This window comes from Protopterus annectens, chromosome 13.part0, assembly GCF_019279795.1.
Source record: "Protopterus annectens isolate FY-2018-M chromosome 13.part0, PAN1.0, whole genome shotgun sequence".
In the NCBI taxonomy this organism is placed as follows: Eukaryota; Metazoa; Chordata; order Ceratodontiformes; family Protopteridae; genus Protopterus; species Protopterus annectens.
The window spans coordinates 795,339,335-795,356,556 of record NC_056747.1 but is presented as its reverse complement, the minus strand read 5'-3'; the positions used below and the strand labels follow the sequence as shown (position 1 = coordinate 795,356,556).

The 17,222-nt window shown below is 42.3% G+C and overlaps 1 protein-coding gene across 1 annotated transcript; it reads right to left on the bottom strand.

Moving 5' to 3' along the window:
- Positions 1–463: 463 nt before the first annotated feature.
- On the bottom strand, positions 464–16,733 carry UBB (ubiquitin B). Its single transcript, XM_044054523.1, is given in 5 exon segments — positions 464–1,108; positions 1,110–1,559; positions 1,561–1,785; positions 1,787–2,408; positions 16,617–16,733. Coding segments are annotated over 4 exon segments (1,818 nt in total). The 5' UTR covers positions 2,401–2,408; positions 16,617–16,733; the 3' UTR covers positions 464–579.
- Between the last annotated feature and the right edge of the window lie 489 nt (positions 16,734–17,222).

The window sequence follows — 17,222 nt, the reverse complement described above, 5'->3', positions numbered from 1 at the left end:
TCTGCTAGGGATTGCTGCCTCTACCCCAATAACTGTTCTAAGATGCGACTGAAACGGGGAACAGAACGCAATGCTATCAACTCCACCCCCACGCACACATACCTTGGGGTTCAGATCATGAGCAAGCCCTCTGCATTCTCTCCTGACCACCACTAACCGCATGAAGAATTGAAGTCTTGAGGCCTGCTTCAGAATTCATCTTAAAAAGGCAAACAAAGATATTACAAAAAAAAAACCCAAACAGTTTTGGCAGCCTGTGGATACAAAACTGAAAGGTTCTGTACCTGCTCTTCCAACCATTTAAAAAGACTGCTGGCCAGCAGCTAACACTGGATGTCAAACCAGCCTAGAACATGAGCAAACAGTTAATCTATGGTCACATGCTCACATCACAAAATAAGCAAATCCCATTTTCAGACTTGTGAATACACAACCTCCCCACAAGAAAACACTGCAAAATAAATATTCTGAATACACTATTTATTCCAAAGAACTTTATTATTAAAACAAAAATGTCTTCTCCAAAAGCAAAAATAAAGGAAATAGTGCAAACAGCAAAGAAAAACAGAGTGCATAACTTCAGCATCCACCTCTCAAACGCAGAACCAAATGCAGAGTAGATTCTTTCTGGATATTGTAGTCTGACAGGGTGCGCCCATCTTCCAACTGCTTGCCGGCAAAGATCAACCTCTGCTGATCAGGCGGAATGCCTTCCTTGTCCTGGATTTTGGCCTTTACATTTTCAATGGTGTCACTGGGCTCAACTTCCAGAGTGATGGTTTTGCCAGTGAGGGTTTTCACAAAGATCTGCATACCACCTCTCAGACGTAGCACAAGGTGGAGTGTGGATTCTTTCTGGATATTGTAGTCTGACAGGGTGCGCCCATCTTCCAACTGCTTGCCGGCAAAGATCAACCTCTGCTGATCAGGCGGAATGCCTTCCTTGTCCTGGATTTTGGCCTTTACATTTTCAATGGTGTCACTGGGCTCAACTTCCAGAGTGATGGTTTTGCCAGTGAGGGTTTTCACAAAGATCTGCATACCACCTCTCAGACGTAGCACAAGGTGGAGTGTGGATTCTTTCTGGATATTGTAGTCTGACAGGGTGCCCATCTTCCAACTGCTTGCCGGCAAAGATCAACCTCTGCTGATCAGGCGGAATGCCTTCCTTGTCCTGGATTTTGGCCTTTACATTTTCAATGGTGTCACTGGGCTCAACTTCCAGAGTGATGGTTTTGCCAGTGAGGGTTTTCACAAAGATCTGCATACCACCTCTCAGGCGTAGCACAAGGTGGAGTGTGGATTCTTTCTGGATATTGTAGTCTGACAGGGTGCCCATCTTCCAACTGCTTGCGGCAAAGATCAACCTCTGCTGATCAGGCGGAATGCCTTCCTTGTCCTGGATTTTGGCCTTTACATTTTCAATGGTGTCACTGGGCTCAACTTCCAGAGTGATGGTTTTGCCAGTGAGGGTTTTCACAAAGATCTGCATACCACCTCTCAGACGTAGCACAAGGTGGAGTGTGGATTCTTTCTGGATATTGTAGTCTGACAGGGTGCCCATCTTCCAACTGCTTGCCGGCAAAGATCAACCTCTGCTGATCAGGCGGAATGCCTTCCTTGTCCTGGATTTTGGCCTTTACATTTTCAATGGTGTCACTGGGCTCAACTTCCAGAGTGATGGTTTTGCCAGTGAGGGTTTTCACAAAGATCTGCATACCACCTCTCAGACGTAGCACAAGGTGGAGTGTGGATTCTTTCTGGATATTGTAGTCTGACAGGGTGCCCATCTTCCAACTGCTTGCCGGCAAAGATCAACCTCTGCTGATCAGGCGGAATGCCTTCCTTGTCCTGGATTTTGGCCTTTACATTTTCAATGGTGTCACTGGGCTCAACTTCCAGAGTGATGGTTTTGCCAGTGAGGGTTTTCACAAAGATCTGCATACCACCTCTCAGACGTAGCACAAGGTGGAGTGTGGATTCTTTCTGGATATTGTAGTCTGACAGGGTGCGCCCATCTTCCAACTGCTTGCCGGCAAAGATCAACCTCTGCTGATCAGGCGGAATGCCTTCCTTGTCCTGGATTTTGGCCTTTACATTTTCAATGGTGTCACTGGGCTCAACTTCCAGAGTGATGGTTTTGCCAGTGAGGGTTTTCACAAAGATCTGCATACCACCTCTCAGACGTAGCACAAGGTGGAGTGTGGATTCTTTCTGGATATTGTAGTCTGACAGGGTGCGCCCATCTTCCAACTGCTTGCCAGCAAAGATCAACCTCTGCTGATCAGGCGGAATGCCTTCCTTGTCCTGGATTTTGGCTTTTACATTTTCAATGGTGTCACTGGGCTCAACTTCCAGAGTGATTGTTTTACCAGTCAGAGTTTTCACAAAGATCTGCATTTTTATACCTGAAGGTTAAAAAAAAAAGTGTTTTAGCTTTTATGTTGGGTAGTTTTGCTTACAAATATGAAATGCAACTTATTGAAATAAATGCATCTAAATTCTGTAAAAATTAAAATATTTCCTTGTAACATTAGCCATACCACCTGGAAATAGATACCAAAAGACAGTTACTGTAACGCCTTGAAAACTTGGACTGGGGCACTGCAGTGAATTGAGTGGACAGAGTCCCTGCAACTTAATCAGATTAGGAGTCTTTACTGAACCTTAAATTTCATACCAAAACTTCCAAATTTATGGACTGCCACAGAAAACAAAAAGCTTTTAAAGTTCAAACGTTAAGCACATATGGCAAAATTTGGTCCGATACCCTCCTTAGAGAGACTGTCCAAAAGCAATGCAAATGTTATCAAATTTTCTTAATGTTTCTGTAATACTCTGGAGCTCTTCCCCAAACCTATGCTGAAAAGGGGCACCTGTTCAGACTTGATCAGTAATGAAACTGATGAACTGTAAAGTGTTAAATCATGTGGAACACCTTACTTCAACAAGAGGTACATCTGTAACTGCAAACTTGACTGGCTACAAACTGCAGAATTGCACTCAACATTTGCACATCAACTACACAAAGTTAAAATTACAACCTAGCAGTACAGAACAAGGAAATGCAGACTTGACAGGGACATGAAAATAGAAAGTCAAGGAGGGGAATAAGTGGCTGCCAAATAATCCAGAACAATGGCAATGTGAGAATTACAAGTGAGACAATGCACTTGAATACAAAGAAATGCAGTCTCCTGGAAAGGGCAATTATGAAAAAATATGAGAGGTAATCGGATAAAAAAATCTATACCAGTAAGTTTTAGGATAAAATCCACTTTTGAAGAGATATTTCTAATAAAGTCAAATGGAGATGCAAATTCACATTAAAGATGACCACACTGTGGCAAGTCTCAAGATGAAGTGTGTACAAAATGGGCAACCCTGCTGGCCTGGATGTGATGCATTGGCCAACATAACATTGAGTGTACTCAAAGGGATACCCAGTGTGCAAGCAGGGGGTCTAGTCTAAACTGCTTCCATGAGTTAGCCCACCACAACTGGTCTCAATCTGTTGCCTGTGGCCCCCACCCCCTGCAACATGCCTCTCCAGAACTAGGACCTCCTCAACCATCTATTATGGCTTCAAGAAGACTTTATGTACTATAGTGAATACACCCTAACTTTTGCGGTCAATATTTTAATTTGTTTGTAGCACGATTGTAATAGTGAGGCCACTGGAAAAGTACTCACTTTCAGGGACTCTAGCAGTTGCCAGTGAAGTGACTACAGCCACTGCAGAGAAATGAATGTTGAAGAATCAAGCTACTTAAACAGATTTGCATTAACTTAGCTAATCCACTGCATTGACATTGTGGAGCATCACAACTATTTCAATGTCCCAAGGTTACAGGCACGTTTCAATACTGTTGCCTGCAGTGACCATTAATTGCCACATTTCTACCCATTTGTAGAGTTTAATTTTAGAAACCTGAGCACCCACCCTCAGCAGTGATTAAGCCTGTTCTCTCCACCTTTACACACCATCAAAAAAACTGAAGGTAGACTCAAAGTTCCAACTACTGCCAATGGGCAATTGATTATGGCCAGGATCACAATGTGCAGACATCATTTGTAAGGCTGGGCAAGCTTTGGAAACCAAGTGAAGAGAGTTGTGAAATACTAAACACCACTGTACTCTAGCATCCACTGAAAAATCTAAGATGAAGCCCTGCAAAGGATGCCCACAATGAAAGCAGATGCAATACGCTGTAACCATGGCAGCCAGCAAGGGAGCAGTTGGCATTACTTCTGGTGACATTCCCAAAGGACGATCACTCAAGCAGCTGAAATCCTGCTTAAAAAAAGGGGCAGCATGGAACCACTCCGGCAGAGAAAGCCTTCATGGTAACCAAGGGGAACATTTTGGTCAGCAAGTTTGTGTGCAGGGCTTATTGCCTCACTTACAGCTCATAAGCTAATGGCCAACAGACAGATCTCTCCATACCAAATTAAAACAAGCAAAACAGTGCTGCCAAACCACATCAGTAAAAAGTTGCAAGGCTAGCATCACAATACTTTGGCAAATTAAGCAGTTAAGGTATAGTGTTTGCTGCTGACATACTATGAGCAGCACCCAGCCAAGTTCCCATAGCTTTGGGAATGGCCACATTTATGGAAACTAACACCAATGCATACACAATCGTTAAAACAAATGCGCACACAACACCTATATAAATCAAGGAACAACCCCATAAATCCAGGCCACATTTATGGAAACTAACACCAATGCATACACAATCGTTAAAACAAATGCGCACACAACACCTATATAAATCAAGGAACAACCCCATAAATCCAGTGGGCAAAATAAGTGTTAAAAAAAGTAGTAACATTCCATTAGTGTTGTAGATCTTTTCTTCATTCATTACAGATAGACCTCTGTTCAGATACATCTGTTTCCCAGCTCGAGCAAGCCAAAAACTCTCAGCCAAGAACATACTCACAATGCCCCTCTAATTATTCCAGACAGGGTTTGCCCAACCTAGATAAAAGATGCAATAGAAAAAATAGGAGGCTCTGTCTGAGCAAATACCCCAACCAGGAGTTCTAAAGTCCACCACGAGTCCAGGCAGGGGGAAGGAGGGCCACACTCTGGAACAGACTGTCAAACAGAGCTCCTCATTAGCACTCTTGAATGGGAGATGGGAAATTCACCCCGGGGATCACTTCTGTGGCTCTGCTCGACAGGGGCACAGGAAAATAATTCTATTGGGTGGCGAAAGCCAGGGTACACTTTTGGCTAGGCTTATATAGGCCCCAATACCTACCTATGGAAGTAATGAATGAACACAGATCTACAACACAGATGGAATGTTATGGGTGACCCTAAGGATATTCCTGAGCACCATAGAAACAAAAGATGCTAGTCTCCTTGAGACAGAATCCAATTTGTAATGAGATATAAAGGTATGAGGTCTTGCCCAAGTAGCTGCTGCGCAATGCATCATCCATAGAGGCTCTGGAATGAAAAGCTGGTAGAATCAGCCTTTATTCTTGAAGGTAAGGATAGCTTACCCTGTTGGTAGATAAAAAGGCAATGTTTCCAAGCCAAGAGGATAAAGTCACTTTCAAAACAGTTTTACCCAATCCAGGTCTTGCGAAGGCCACAACTGGTCCGTTTTCCTGAAGAAAACCGGCAGGTCAATAGATGACCTTGGGCAAGAAAGAAGTGTCAGTACAAAGGTACACCCTATCAGTGTGGATTTTGGTATTGGGAGGGTGGCCTTATGGTTAACTTGTTTGCCTTCCAAACACAAAGTACATGGTTCGAGATCAGATACTCCTCGATGAGGTGACTGCTACTAGAAAAAAAGAGTTATGCCTTACCATAATGTTCCATCTGTATTGTTGATCCGCTTTGTCATTATGTATGGGTATCTGTTCAGACCTTGGAACAGAGCCAGCTATCTTCCAAGCTGGCGTCAGCTACAAACGCTCAAGCTAAACTCTTACCCAGAATTCCTCTTCCCGTTACCTCATTGAGTTTGCAAGTCAGAAGGTAGAGGCTACCTCTGGTCAAATGACCAAAGAGAACTGGACTGAGATCCACTAGAAGCCACAGGAGGGGGAAGGAGGGAGGGTCATTATGACTGAACGAGAAACAATACAGATGGAAAGTTATGGTAAGACATCTTTATCTGATGTTAATCCTCATACCATGACCCCCCCAAAAACGTGCACACTGATTGGCCAGTGTGCACACTGTAAATAGAGTTATACTAATGGAAAAAGGTCCGGTCGCCCGGACTTTCCATTAGTATAACTCTACTTTTAAAACACTGTCTCGCTATGTTAAATGGGTTTAACATAGCAAGAGATCTCAGTTGCTTATTTTAAAGCTGTCTCGCTATGCTAAACCCATCTAACATAGCGATAGTGTTTTAAAAAAAAAAGCAACGGAGAAAGCAAGATCTCAGTTGCTTTTTTACTGTTTCGCTATGTTAAATGGGTTTAACATAGCGAGACAAGTTTTAAAATAAGCAACGGACATCTCCGTTGCTTATTTTGAAACAGTCTTGCTATGTTAAACCCATTTAACATGGCAAAAACAGTAAAAAGAAAAAGCAATGGAGATCTTGCTTTCTCCGTTGCTTTTGCCCACAGCTCTGATGTACTGCAAAACTGCCGCGGATGCCAGACATCTGCGGAAGGGCAGTTAACAGGCATTATACTATGCCAAGTAATAATTTCTTTTCTTAAATAATGTCATGGTATAATAGCAATAACCCACTTCTGGTTGTGGGTAATGCTGTATTTGCCCACGGTTGGCTTTGTTTGGTCCCTCTGGCTTCACCCTCAGGACCAAACCACACCAACCGTGGGTAAATCCAGCATTACCCACACCCAGGCGTGGGTTATTTTGCTATATTCATTCCTCAAATATGGGAGAGCACCCCCAGCTACCTCTTTACCTGGGAGGCTTCCATGGAAGGACATTCCTGTGCACCATAGAACCAAAAGATGCTCTTCCCCCAGAGGCCAAATCCAATTTGTAATGATTGATGAAGGTATGAGGCGTAGCCCAAGTTGCAGCTGCACAGATGTCATGTAAAGAAGCTCTGGCATGGAAGGCAGCAAAAGTTGCCACAGACCTTGTCAAATGAGCCTTCATGGTAGTAGGCAATGGGATATTATGTTGTGTATAAATGAAGATCACAGTCCTTCAACCATCCAGCTAATGTGACCTTAGCAATAGCAGATCCTAATCTAGGTCCAGAACAGACCAAAAATAACTGGTGAGATTTACGAGCAGACCTAGTCCTGTAAGTAGAAGCTGATTTGCCTGTGAATATCTGGGGTATGAAGGCAATACTCTCCTCTGTTTGAATGATTGGGAAAGAAAACTGGCAATCCAATGGTTTGATTAATGGACATTTCAGATATCACTTGGCAGAAATGAAGGGTTAGTTCTCAGACATTATCTCTGAAAAATCAAGTTTGGACTATATGCATAAAGCTTGAAGCTCAGAGATATGTCTGGTAGAAGTAATGGCGTCCAAAAACAAGGTTTTCCATGACAAATATCAAGCCCCAAGAAGCTGGTTTGAAGGATGGCACTGTCAGAGCTTGCAGAACTAAAGACAGGTCACCTTGGTTGAATAGGTTCTGTAAAAGGGGGCTTCAAATGATTTACAACTTTTATGAAGGTCTTGCATAATTTGACATGAGTCTGAGCACTCACAGAAATTCGATACTGCAGCCAAATGGCCGATGACCTGATCTAAAATAGATCAGCCAGATACTCTAGTATTATAGACATCAGTGCTGAGAAGGGATCTACTTGTTTTTCTTTCAGCCAACAGGCAAATCTTTCTTTCAGCAAAGAGGTAAATCTTTGCCACTTGCTTAGATAAGTAATTCTAGTGGAAGACTTATGAGATGCAATAACATCCCCGTACTGGTAAAGAGATTGTTCTGCCTGGCAATCAAGGGAATTGGAGGAGCCAAGCTGTGAGCTTCAGGCTGTCCCGAAGTTGGGATGAATCAGGTTCTGTGGAAGCGAGAAACTCTGGGGTTGGATGGAGAATCCATGGTTGATCTAGCAGGTGAGGCCAAAGGAAGGGGAACCAAATCTGACTAGGCCAATATGGTGTTACAAGGATCACTTTGCTCTTCAACAGGCAGGCTTTCTTCAGAAACTGGGGAATGAGGGGAAAAGGTGGGAATGCATAGTGTCCCTGGGTGACTGTCCCAGAAGGGGAATAGAGGAGAAGTAGTTGCTGCATTTGTAGTTTGCTGGGGACGCATAGAGGTCACAGCAAGGACGTCCCCAGCTGTGGAAGATTTCTGCCGCTATCAAGGGATTCAGGGACCACTTGTGAGGTTGTAGAATGCACCTGGAGGCTGCCATGGAACCAAACAGCTGTAGGACAGAGTGAGCTGTGGATTTCTCCCTTGAATCAGTTGTTGCTTTATCCTTAGAATTCTGTGCTCTGGAATGGATGTTCTGCAAATCTTTGTACCCAAGAGAACCCCTATGAATTCTGTGGAACAAGTTGGGATGAGATTGGATTTTTGCCAGTTTATGGTTATGCCTAGCCTTTCGGCAGCGAGGAGAGAGTATTGCCAGGGCTTCTTCCAACAGATGTCTGGTGTGGGTGGAAATGAGCCAGTCTAGGTATGGAAACACCCGGAATCCTTGTAGTCAAAGTGAGCTGTGACTACTGCCATGCACTTTGTGAACACTCGGGGGGGGGGGGGGGGGGGATAGACTATTGTGACCATCCAAAATTTCTGTACTCTCAACTTGTTCAATACACACATCCAAAATTTGTCTCCAGTCCCTGGTTTTCTTTGGCATCAAAAATAGTCTTGAGTAGAAATTAAATCTCTTTGAAGCCTGGTAAAGTGTGCCATATAATTCAGGGACCTGATAGCCAAGGTCGCTGATGCAAAGGTGCGCTTCCCTATCCCGTCTGATTCAGGATAAGGGAGTTTTTTTTCAGTCTTGGGACTTCACCTTATCAGCCTCAACAAAACTTGAGCTCCCTCATCAAATCCTCTAAAGCTAGCTATGAAAACAAAACTGCAGAAGATAGTAAAGACAACCATAAGGCCTTCTGTAGTTATGTAAAGAATCTGCACAGCAATACCTATATTTGTTCCGAGCTACTGCACAATGGTACCTCCTATACTGAGCCAACAGATACTGCCAATATAGTGGCTGACAGATTGTGTGTCAACTTCACCCCCCACAAAAGGATCAATCACAATACCAGTAGATTGCCAGGCTCCCAGTACTACTGCCGCACAGGTTAAAAACGCTGCCCAAGGCCAAGAAAACCATAGTGAACTGGCACTACACCTGTGCCCTGTTCACAGCCTCACCTCAGACTTTGTCCTTACCAAATGGGCACTACTACAATCATCCCTCTGTCTCCACAAAGGAGGAGTGACTACAGACCCTGGGAATCACCCCATTAGCCTGACAAGTCTGGTATACAAAGCTATGGAATGCATCAATGACATAAACAAGGATATACGGAATCTTTTAACTCTGGATCCCACAGTTTGGTTTTGTGAAGGGTAGATCATGTCTGCTCAACATGGTCAACTTGGACAAGTCTGGTATACAAAGCTATGGAATGTATCAATGACAAACAAGGATATACGGAATCTTAACTCTGGATCCCACAGTTTGGTTTTGTGAAGGGTAGATCATGTCTGCTCAACATGGTCAACTTGGGAGTCAAGTCACCAGAGCTGTGGATGAAGGCAAGGTGGCTCATACAGCCTACCTTGACCTGGCCAAGGCCTTTGACACCATTCCCCACTCAGGAATCCTAGAAAAACTCACCATCCAGGCATTGACCTCACTGGGTGGGTTGCAATCTTAACTCACAGATTGAACCCACAGTGTGAAAGTAGCAGACTCCAAGTCAGACCTCCAACAAGTCACAAGTGGAGTCCCACAGGGTCCAGTCCTGGGTAGTCTTCCTGTTTGTATCTACGTATCAGAAGTCCAAGCCAACACAAAGGGACTCCAGCTGACAAAGTTGGCAGATTACTGCAAGTTGGGAGCTATTACTCCAAGTGACGTTGACATCCTGCAGAAAAGCCTCATTGAGGCAGATTGAGGTCAGAACCATGGCATTAAGCCCAATGCCAAAAAAATGCGTCACCACCTTCGGGAACTGTTCCCTTGAATTACCACATCAATTGCAGTCCACTGGACACAGGAGTTGAGATCTGGAAACACAGGTTGACATCAATACCACCACATTGCCACCATTACTAAGGGTTTTACATCCAGGAAGAAAGGTAATAGTCTCCCTCTACCCATTAGGCCAGTCATAGAATACAATGCCCATTTGGCATGCACCCAACCTGCAACAACTGGACAGGCCTCAGTACCTCACAAAGATGATCCTATATTAGTCTCAAAATAACTCCCAACTATTCTCTCATCACCTACTTGGGAGACTATCTCTGCTCGACTTACAAAGCTAAGTCTGACTACGCTGTTAGAAATGCTACATCTAAAGAAATCCCTCTGCACCATACGCTCCAGAGACCTCAACCTCATTACCACAAACAGAACATGCTGGAGGGACAGGTTCATAACCCGGAGACTGCCCATGCTATGGAATATACTTCCCATACGTGTCAGAGCACATCGATGGCCCTCAAGAGAAACATTGAGTGGATGGTAAATATAAAATTCACCTCTGGGATCACTCCAGTGGCTCTACTCAGAGGCACTGGGAACCAATGTCAGGTGGCACGATGCCAAGTTAATCCTATGGACTAGGCTTGTAAAGGCTTCAGGACCATTAGCCTACTACACGCTCATGAACCTAAAAATGCAAGAGATTTTTATTCAGCCCCAAAGTGCTGTACAGTGGAAGTAGACCTAACTATAAAATGCCACTGGGGAAATGGAGAAAACCAAGTGGGAGGACTACTCCAAAGGAAAGAAAAACATTTGTTACATTTAGAGTGTAGCTAGTGACCAGGATGATGCAGTGGTTAGCATCTTCACCTCACAGTACAGGGTTCTCCAGTTCAATTCTCATCTGGGGTGCCTTCCTGACACTATATGGGAAAAAGGGTCAGAGGATGGATAGATTTAGGGTGTAGGTGCACTTCACTTGTTCATTCTGCGATACAATAAAAACTATGTTCAGTAGTAACCTATGGATTACTATAGTTTAACATTAAATCTCCTGGAATTTCAGTACTTGTGCCTACATTTTCACCAACGGCATGACTTCTACCAATCCAACATCTGAGCACCTTAAAAGGAAAACTCCACCCTCTCATACAGTTCAACTCTATCATTAAGTTTTTCTTCCTATAATATGGTTCCAGCATTGTGTATGTACCAGAAACCTCCTTGTAGTTTTTTTAAAACTTTTACTTCCTTGCATTGGAGTCAAAGGAAGGGAAAGCCCACCTACTTTTTCTTTTTTTTAAAGTCAGCTTCTCACCTACTTTGTAGAGAAATTTGTTTCCACCTGCATGACATATCACAGTTAAAACTGTAGATTACCCTGTCAGGTACTGCTGTCAATCTTAGATGGGTAATTAATCCTGCCAATGTCAGGAACACAGCAGCCGATAAAAAGACAAAGCTGTGGAATGGTTTCCGCTGTTTTTATTGCAGATGAGAGAACTTAATACTCCCCTTTCACAGCAAAACAAAGCAATTAGATCAGTCGGGGGTTTAAAGGCAATTGTCAACTCTTCAGACAAATTCACACAAGTAGCAACACAATATTAAAATTATAAGCTTTAAATGTTATTTATAATAGTTAGTGTTAAGATAACTGAGTAGTAGCAAAGATTTCTGTGCCATTTAGAAGTCAGTAAATATTTCTCGTAAAGTATAAATGCATTTACCATTTTCAAGCCCCCCCCCCCCCAACATACAGATCAGAACTGCAGAGTCAGTCATGTGGAAACCCTATAAACTAGATGCACTGATACTATTCAAAAAAAAGTCTTATGCTTTGTGACACAGCCTTCGAGTGGGAAGCACATCTGGTACATGCAGATCCACTGCAAGAGATTCCCACTGACTAAGTCAGTCCTTGCATTCAGACAGCAACCATAATATACAGCTGAACTTATTTAACATACATTTACTAAGTTGCCCTTGCATTAATAACACTAAGAGGAAATCAGAAGTACTTAACCGTTTAAATCCACACGCTTTTGTACACATGTACTTTATACACATACAGAAACAAACACGTGCAGTGTGCATCTGTTTGTGTCTTTCGGCTTGTCCCGGGTTAGGGGTCACCACAGCGGAACTCCAGTCCGCTAATGATTGGTAGTTGATATTTACGTGCAGAGTTACCAGCTCTGACACAACCTTTAACGAAGTAACACCCATTCACACATGTCTCCACGCAGAAGACGATCTAGCTGAGAATCGATCCGGACAGTGTTTTACTGTGAGGCGACAATTAATTATAATACACAGTATAGTTAAGCATTACTAATGTATATTCTAGTAAATGTTGCTCAATGAATTACTTTGTCACTGTCACACATTGGCTACGTGTTCCACATGTAATCTTGGTTAATGTCTTTTGTCAGTATTTGTCTTGATAAGTGCATTTAATAATCATCTTTGCCAGTGTAGCTTATGCTGTGGCTGAAAAGGGTCCCGAGACCAGTTCACCTTCCTGGTTACCAAAGTATAAATATGAAACAGAATGACAAACAATTGAGGAACTAGTAAAGGACATTTTAAGTATGCATCACTCGAGAGAGAGAAATCCTCCCACTGAAGGTATTGGGTAGTAGTAAACAGACTAAGTTTAGTCATACTATTTGTCACAAATAAATGTACAGCAAGGATTATTTACTGCAGTGAGTTTTCACACCTCAGCCGAGTGTATGGGGGAGGGTTTATTAAGTTTGTCACGCTACAAAAGACTCCAAAAAATTTTCATCTGCTTTCTTTTGCTGCAAAGTTGCCAACAACTATTTATAGCATAGAACAAGCTCTAGCAGACAGATAAAGGAGGCTCAGTCAGGTAAACACAGGTGTTTAGACGACAGTGCTCCACAGTCCTGCCATATTTTAATGGCATGAGAAAACAGCACCACTTCCTTATGTCTGTCACGAGTCATATAAAGAGGACTTGAAATGTATTCTGGGAAGGAAGGTAAGATCACGTCACCAAGGCAGGCCCGAAGAGAAACGCATTCAAATTGTAAGAGAAGCACTTGGGAGTGATTTTAAGGCACTGAAATAGCTCAAAGATACAATGAAAAAAATATGTTTTGAGTTCTAAGGTAGAGTTTACCTTAAACTACTTCACCCATAAATCTACAGGGTCCAGCAACAGTAGCATCTTAAAGTACTATTCCTCCATTATATTAGGTGTTCTAAAATAGTAATTCCTTTACAGATTAGCTAAATCTATACCTGAAACACCAAATTAAAATCTATACTTGAATCTATACCTGAAACACCAAATTAAAATCTATACTTGAAACACCAAGTTAAACACATCAGGCCCACCAATACCATAGCCTCCTAAAGCCCCCCCCCCCCCAACATCCAAAAGGTGGAACAAGATGGTAGCTACTCACTAACCACTGCAAAACTACTCTGCAACAGCCATCAGCAACAGCCACCAGGAGTCGCAAAGAAAACGTGTCTTTTAGGCAGTCCCAAACCAGATCCATTGTGTCATCTTGTATAGAATTTGCACGTCTCATGTTCGCATCAAAAGACGTGCAACAGAGGAACAGAGGGACTGACACTAAACTAGCCATAGCAACAGTAGTGTAAACATTGGACGGAATCTGGTACCCCAACCCCACCTGTATAAATACTAGATACTAGCACACGCCTCCAATGGACTACACCCAGTTTCTCTCAATACCAACGCACTGGAAAATTTTTTTTTAAGTTGGACGTAGTCCTTATTGGCCTGGCTCGCAAACTTGTGACGTAATCAAGAATGGCAACTTCATTCTTTAATGCAATTTGCAGTGTTCTCCATTATCGCCGGTATTATAGCGTCAGGGCAAACCGCCTAGTGTTATTTACGCTTCATATGCCTGAAAAAGCGTTTTTACATCAATTAGCACTCGTGGCTGAAACAGAGAGCATCCTCTAGATGTGCAGTAGCAACCCCGACCATCCAACAAAAACACCCATAGTTCTACTTCACGAATACTCCAAAACGGCAAGACACTGAGCTTTGGATATTAGTGAACATAATTTTGCTTTAAGAAGACCATTTAACGAATTAAAATTGGCATATTTCCATCGTTATTTTTGAAAGGGTAATATTGTAGTCGTACACCAAAAAAACCGCGTCTTGGAAGCAAAGGCCAGTTAGGTTTTGTATTGGGACATTACCCCATCAGAAGCGCAGTAGCAAGGACCGCCCAAACCCCGCCCAGCACTGCGTATAAAGTTTATATTTAGAAATACTTTGAATAAACATCGGAAGACCATCGGCAGAAAAATCAGTATGCTAAACGTTATAATCATCAATACAAAGCCTTTTCTCGCTTATATATTAAATCTTAAGACTAAATAGTTTGCTCAACCTTCAAGTTAACAGAAAGTCAACCATGTTACATGTTGAATTTTCATCCATTTCAATGGGGGGAGTTGCTTTTTTACAGTTAGTGAAATTACGTATACTTGCTACAAGTTTTTAAATTAAATGCGTTCTTCCTGCTTTGTGACACTTCACGAGATAATATTTAAGATAAAGTGTGTCGTGTTGGTTTATAAAGTTGTTAGGATGAAACTTCACAGTACTTCGGTGTTTACGTTTCAAATGCTTTTGTTACTTTTGTAAATGTCGCACTAAGAGCTGCTAATTTTGCAGGATTCCTGTTGCGCCCACAAAGTATCTTATGGCTTTATGCCTGAGCTCGCACAGAAAATTTCTTTTGAAAAACAAAACTTACGGGTTAGGGTACACTCCTAACTGTATTATAAAGGTTTTACGTACGGAAAGAGTGGATAAATTCACAAAAGGAACGCGTTTTAATTTAATGTTTTAACAGTCCGTGTGGGTTGGGGGTGCCTTCTGATAACCCGGCAAGACGGATCACATGCATCATGTTGCTGTAGATACCATAAAAACAATGTAGCCTCTTAAAAACGTTCAGAGAATGAACACCGACAAACAATCATGGCACTGAATCTGCATGGCTTGTCAACTCAGCCATGTTTTCCAAGCAACGTCACACTGGCCTAACATGTCATTTGGCCACGCCCGTTCCTGCGCGAAAATCGCGATGGGGCAATACAAGCCCCAAAGTTATAACATGGGCAATAAACGCACCCCTTTTCACAATTACAAACAAAGCAAATAAAATATTACAAAAAAATGTTACTCCGATTACCTGCACGCAACTACTGCCGTTACCGCACAGAGTGAAGTACATATACTTCATATTCAAAATAAGCAACATGCAAATTAATGGTTCATCTGGCAATCCCGAATTAATATTCATATGGATGAAGCTGTTTTACAAAAATGTATGGGCGGCCCCTGCTACTGCGCATCCGATAGGGTTGCAAAACAAAGCACTTTATCATTTCATACGGTATTAACCTACGTCGTACTTATAATTCGTTGTCGGGTGACTTTAAAGACATGCAGGTAGGTGCGCCTTCGTTGAAGGCTGGGCGTCAGGCTCGGCACCGTAAAAATCCACGGCCAATCGTGAGCGGGCCGGAGTTACGCTATGGCGGTCCCTAACCGGGAAAAGCCAAAAGAGACAGTCTTAGCAAACCTGGAAGAAACCAAACCGCCCTCGCCCCATTTAGTTTTTACAACTAAAATGTTAGTGCCACTCAGTTAACGAGTGGAACATTAAATGAAAGTGTACGTCATTCACTAGTGACGACCCACGGCAAGTCGCAATCGCGAGGCTCGCCGGAATTCGTCTTAATCAGGAGCAATAATGTGGGGGTGGGGTAGTTTCCTGCTTTAAGAAATAAACAGCTGTACGTCAGTATATGCAGTCTAATGTTGATACCAGTACTGTTAACATGCCCGGCCAGCCCAGATTCCGCCAAGATAACAATTGTACAGTTCTTAAAGCGCATTTTCATTCCAGCCAAACCCACAGGAACGCTGTTACCGAATTACAGAGTTCTAAAATGAAAGCTGCAATCACGGTTAGAACAGAAACGAAAAACACTCCCACAGAAAAAAAAGCCTCAACGAAAAAGGAACAAAACGATCGACACTTTCAAATAAAGTCTCAAGCCTATAATTCAGGATAACCTACGCGAGTTTCAACATCGCCCAAGGCCTTGCCACCCAGTTGAAATGGCGCCCTGAACGAATTAGAAACGTTTTAAAATGCTTAAAGCACTTTCAGGAAATAAAACCGCCAAGTAGTTTAACTTCTACACAAAAGCTTCAGTGCTTCATAACAGCAACCAGCAAACGAAAAGACAGTTTACTACACTAATTTTCAGAAAGTGCGGAAAAAAAACCACTACGACCAAATTCACTCGTTAAACATTCACAAAGATTTCATAAAACCTAGTATTACGTGATTTCCATTATAAGAGCTCGTTTCAAACAAAATCCAAATTTAAACTAAGTTTAACACTTCTATTTCTTACAACTAAACTTGCGTATAATTTTTAAAACAAAAAAAAACCTTACCAAGAACACACCAGATAAACAGATACTTTCAGCGTACGCAATGGATAAACTCCAGATAAGTAGCTGTTTGCCTGTATTTATAACTATGTGCCGCGGAATAATATTTAGTTAGTAAATAGTTCCAAATATATTTCTATGGCTTTGTGACTCAGCAAATAAACAAATCACTTAACGGAAGAGGCGGGCAACAAAACTGGATTGCCCAAAAGTCTATTTAGTTCAAGAACGTATTGGAAAGAATTAATGCATTGCTTAACAAAAAAAATAAATAAATAAAACGCGCAACGATTTCATAGAACATTATAGACAGTCCAAGTATAGTGAGGCATCGCCCGACGGCCTTCTTTTTTTTTTGCAATCCTTAGAAAAGTCAGGAGGACTGCTTAGTAACAGCATTGCATCATCTCTAGCCAATTGAAATTCACAAAATACGCTACTCAGCCAATTAACCTTCGCAAAGAAGGTTCTGCTTTTAGTGTAGGTCCCATGAGTATGGAGCATGAAATGACTCTGCAAATTTTACTCGTTTTTGTTACTACTCCGTAAAAATGAATCTGTTTTTACGGTTGAATGGAAGGAAATAACGCTATTACCGCAATCTAACTT